Source organism: Mus caroli, chromosome 15, assembly GCF_900094665.2.
Source record: "Mus caroli chromosome 15, CAROLI_EIJ_v1.1, whole genome shotgun sequence".
Lineage (NCBI taxonomy): Eukaryota > Metazoa > Chordata > Mammalia > Rodentia > Muridae > Mus > Mus caroli.
The window spans coordinates 6897200-6902032 of record NC_034584.1 but is presented as its reverse complement, the minus strand read 5'-3'; the positions used below and the strand labels follow the sequence as shown (position 1 = coordinate 6902032).

Here is a 4833-nt window from a genome sequence, read left to right as displayed (position 1 = left end):
CTGTCCTGGAACTCACTTTGTAGACCAGGCTGGCCTCGAACTCAGAAATCCGCCTGCCTCTGCCTCCCAAGTGCTGGGATTAAAGGTGTGCACCACTACGCCCGGCACAAACACAGTTTTAAAAAAGAAAAGAACAAAAGACACAGGACAGTACAACAAATCAGATAATTTATGGCTATACAAAAAATTTATTGACAAAATAAAAACTATTTACAGATTTACAGAATGGGGCCTTGCTCCTATTTTCTATACAATCCAAAATGAAATCATAAAGGTTAGAGAGTTAGAGTGAGAACGCCAACTTATAAAGATACAAATATTTGCCGGTCGTGGTAGCGCACAGCTTTAATCCCAGCACTTGGGAGGCAGAGGCAGGTGAATTTCTGAGTTCAAGGCCAGACTGGTCTACAGAGTGAGTTCCAGGGACAGCCAGGACTATACAGAGAAACCCTGTCTCGCAAAAGAAAAAAAAAAAAGACACAAATATTCAGTGAATTATTCAAGACTCAGGAACTTCTTCATCAGGGCAGCAGTAATATTCCACAAAACATATTTGCCCATCTTCATTTCTAATCATGTACTGTAAGGAGAGGAAGCCTCGATTATCTGTCCGGATAGACACTTTACAGGATAAAGCTAGTGCCTTTGTAGAGGGCTTCAGTAAAGACAGCTTGTATCTGTAGGAGAGTAAAGGAAAGGCTGCTGTTTGGATCCACTAAACACAATGCATGCAACACCAAGTAAAGAGAAAAGTTAGCCAGGAACTACTGAGTAGCAAGTACTTAACCGAGGTACTGGATTTCTTGCCTTATCCACCCGAGATTACAAACCAATATCCCCAAGTAAATCTAGTGCCCAACCATCTACTCTTTTTAATGCGATGTACTTTTTTTAACAGATTAAAAATTACTTGTTTTTGTATGGAAATCTGGTACTTAACTTCATCTTTATCAACAATGTAACCTTCATATTGAGAACTGACCTGTTGATCTGGGTCTTATTACAGTGAAATGCTTCCACCAAGTCAGAATCTTTGGGATAGTCAAGATGGGAGTTTCCTGCATTTCCAAAAGTCGACAACCTATAGTTGAAAGTAAGTCAGTCATTTATTTGTAGGTTCAATAATAAGCAATACTAGAATTCATGCTACCTTAAGAAATGACATATTAAAATCCTAGTTATAAGGGTAGAGTTCAGCAGGTAAGTGCATTTGCACTGCAAGCCTCAGGACCCGAGTTCGAATCCTAGATCTCACATGAAAGGCCAGGTCTGACCATGCATGCCCGTAGCCCTATCACTCAGGTATGGAGACTAGCAGGTCCTCATAACCCAGTAAGCAGCTGCTTACCCAAAATGGGGAGCTTGTGATTCAAGGCTAAGGTGGAAGGCAAAAGAGGAACCCCACTCCCCCATGTCCTTTCCTGCCACAAATGTGTACATAAGGCCACATTCACCTGCACATTCATGTAAAGGCACTACCTACACACAGACCACACACAACACCGTTACCATGGAACAGGCTCAGGCTGGGAGCACCACACACAGTTAATACACACCTTATCAAGCATCATAATGAGGTTTCCACAGGATGCTACAGGAGCAAAGAGGAACTAGTAACAAGCTTAAAAATGTTTTTACTTTCTACCTTTACGTGTGTGTGTGTGTGTGTGTGTGTGTGTGAGAGAGTCCAGGTGCTCCGGAACATCACTTTGGAGCAGTAGTTACAGGCAGTGGTGAGCCTGACATGGTAGTGGGGATTAAACTTGGGTCCCCTGAAAGAGCATGCTTGCTCCTAAGTGCCTGAAACATCTCTCCAGCCTAGAAATAGCTTTGAAGAAAACGTCACATCAGAGTATACAGTGTTTCTCTGTACAGTTGTATAATGACAGTTAGCTTTCCTTATCTTTAAATCTAAAAATATATTTCAGAGAACTGCTTATAATGGAAGACCTTGATTTTAACCAATTGTAAGGGTCCCATTTCTAGCTTCTACAGCTGACCCATTTACATGCAATTTGTGCCTTTAAATTACGTTTTACTATTACAGCGTTTCTCTGTTAGACCAATCTTAGAAGGTTCATGGTCTTTCCAACTTTGTACTGTCAGCAAATGTATACAATTCTGAGTTTAGTCTCTAAGAACTGCCTAAGCATTTGCTATGGGAGAAGCATGCTGACAAACACAGTCATTAGTCCTGTAGATCTGTAGATCCTGTAGATCTTCCCGAGCCTTGGGGTCTATCCTCCATGTTCCCTGTCAGTCTACATTCCCTTCTCTAAGGTAACTTCTGAGTTCCTTATGCTTCCGTATCATGAAGGGATGATTGTCCCCAGACCTCCATTTCTAGTCTAGGCTGATTTCCTCAGTACCACATCCACATATGTAACCGCCCCACCAGTGCCTTGGGAACTTTAAATTTTAACATATCCAGAAAAAGAATTCACAGCCACTTTCACACATCAAATTGTCTCCCATTCTAGAAACGGGATACAAGGCCCATCTAGGTAACTCATTTTAGAGGATTAACTGGGTGTTAGTGGTTTACATTTTGGTTAATTTTTGGTAGAGCATAAGTGAAAATCTTATCTGACTAATCACAAGAAAGCTTCCTATAATTGTTCCTAAGTCAAAAACAAAACAAAACAAAAATCCACAACCTATGTTCTCTGCACTTCTTCAAAAATTTTAAGTTCTATAAAATTATTCTAGTTTTGAAAAAAAAAAAAACCTCAGAAATTTTGCTGGGACAAAATATCCTATCAGAACAGTTTTTGCTGAAAAATGCCTAACCCAGTGAGGTGCACCTTGTCCAATACTCTGAGTCCTGGAGAACTGTTTCCCAAGAGCCTATGAGTGCTCTCCTCATTCTTACTGGCTTGCCATTGTGTGCTCTCTGCTGAGTCACATTCTCCCTCACCAGAATAAGGTGGACATGTGTCTTAGGTCACCAACAGCTACTAAGTAAAAAAAAGCTATCAGCAATATCTCCTTCCTTTTGTATCCTGAACTACCGTAAGGATAAACAGATACCATGTAATACAGACAAGCTGTTTAAATTCCCTCAAGATGTAACCTCATCTACATCACAGTCAGCAACTAAAATACCACTAGTTTGTAGATTATGAGAATTGGCTTCCAACTATAAAATGCTTTGTGGGTTGCCCTTCGTATGTCTTAAGTTTCCTATCTCAAAGTTGGAAAATTATGGAATAATCAAATGCTTCTGAAAACTCTAGGATGGGTTAAAAAAAATCCTGCAACTCAAGCAAATGTTGTGTGGCGAGTTGGATCCGCACCAGACCACATAAGGTAATCACACTGACGTACCTGAAATAGGGCTTGTCAGGAGACACAGTGATCTGTAGGACATCACCTGTCATGTCCAGCTCAGAAAAGGCTTCCCGGAGCCCCTCTGACTGCAGGATAATTTTATTCATAACATTGGTGCTGCAGAAATCAAAATCCAGTGTCTCCTCAGGCTCCTGAGTGGTAATTTTGCAGACCGTCACCACTCCTCCTTCTTCTAGAAATAGCATCAGTGGGTGACCATAACCTTGGTAACACATCCGAAGTGCAGTCAAAGTCCCTGCAGTGATTTAAGGCATATGGGGCTTAGCTCTATGGCTCTGGAGTTAGTGTTCCCTCCAAATGACACACACATTGCCTCAAGAATAATTTATCTGCCAAGCTTCTAGCATGCATGTCTCCTCTTAAAGACACCTGATTCCAATAATGGCAAGAAAACGGGGACACAGGAGAAAATCGATTCTGTCTGGCTGAACTGATTTTCCCACTCCTTATATACAACGTCCCCTGCTGAGAGACAGTGTTATTTTAAATCAAATTGGGAGCAATAGAGGGGTAGCCATGGTGATCTAACTTAACACCTCAGTCCCTTCAGAGGAGGGAAATAAAATATCTCGGCTCCTTCCTGCTGGTTAGAGAGCCAGTAACGGAGATGAGAAATCAAATGTTCTCAGGAAAAACCGAGCTGGGAAACACTGCATTTGTGAATGCATAATTAACAACATATGTAGTACAGTATGTGTTTGGTGGTTATGAGTATGAATGTACACATGCCATGCGTGCCCACGGATGTCAAAGAAAAACATCCACTGGGAGTTGGTTCTCTCTCTCTACCACAGGACCTGGGACTCAAACTCAGGTTCTGTCAGGCTGCGGACTTTACTCATGAAGCTATCTCATCTGCTCAAAGTGTGTAATTAGACCCGGCTACCTATTATGCCTCAGACTTACAATCCTAGGATGGTGAAGGCAAAGGCAGGAGGGTCACAGCAAGTTCCAGGCCATCTAGGGTACATGGTATGGCAGAGTACACTGGAATCCTAACACTCAGAAGTTAAGACAGCAGTATCTCGAGTTTAAGGCCAACCTGAGTTACACTCAAGGCCCTGTCGACAAAACCCAAAACTTAATTATGGACCTGCCAGTGCAAAGCCATGAGTTACTTCCCTATGAAATAAAACAATTTTTGGACTCTTCTAGTCTTATATACAGGGCAACTGAGTTTCCTAATTAATGGTCAACTGGGAGTGAGCAAAATTGGCTTCTCCTGCTTCTAAGTAGATGTTAGTTCTGAGTAAGTCAGAATCCATATGGAATTAAAACGTATTTCACAATGTTAAAGGTATTTCATGAATTTAAAGTCTTTTAATCTTAAACTTACAATCTTGGAGCCTTGTGTGATGATGAATATTGTCAACTTGACTGGCTCTAGCATCACCTAAGAGACAAGCCTCTAGGCATGTCTGTGATAGGGATATGATGATCAGGATGAGAGGTGGTGGGAGCCCCACCCTGAATGCAGGCAGC

General features: G+C 41.6%; 1 protein-coding gene across 4 annotated transcripts in view; it reads right to left on the bottom strand.

The window, feature by feature from the left end:
- Positions 1–163: 163 nt before the first annotated feature.
- The window catches only part of Rad1 (RAD1 checkpoint DNA exonuclease), an 8366-nt gene continuing 3696 nt past the window's right edge, over positions 164–4833 (bottom strand). For 3 of the 4 annotated variants that reach the window (XM_021183341.1, XM_029469397.1, XM_029469396.1), the window contains 3 exons: positions 3328–3586; positions 983–1081; positions 169–677 (listed from right to left, as the gene is read on the bottom strand). In XM_021183341.1, coding sequence (XP_021039000.1) covers positions 500–677; positions 983–1081; positions 3328–3586 — 536 coding nt within the window. In that variant the 3' untranslated portion in view covers positions 169–499. Of the gene's footprint in view, positions 678–982; positions 1082–3327; positions 3587–4833 lie in introns of all 4 variants that reach the window. The other variant, XM_021183342.1, reaches the window with a different exon arrangement.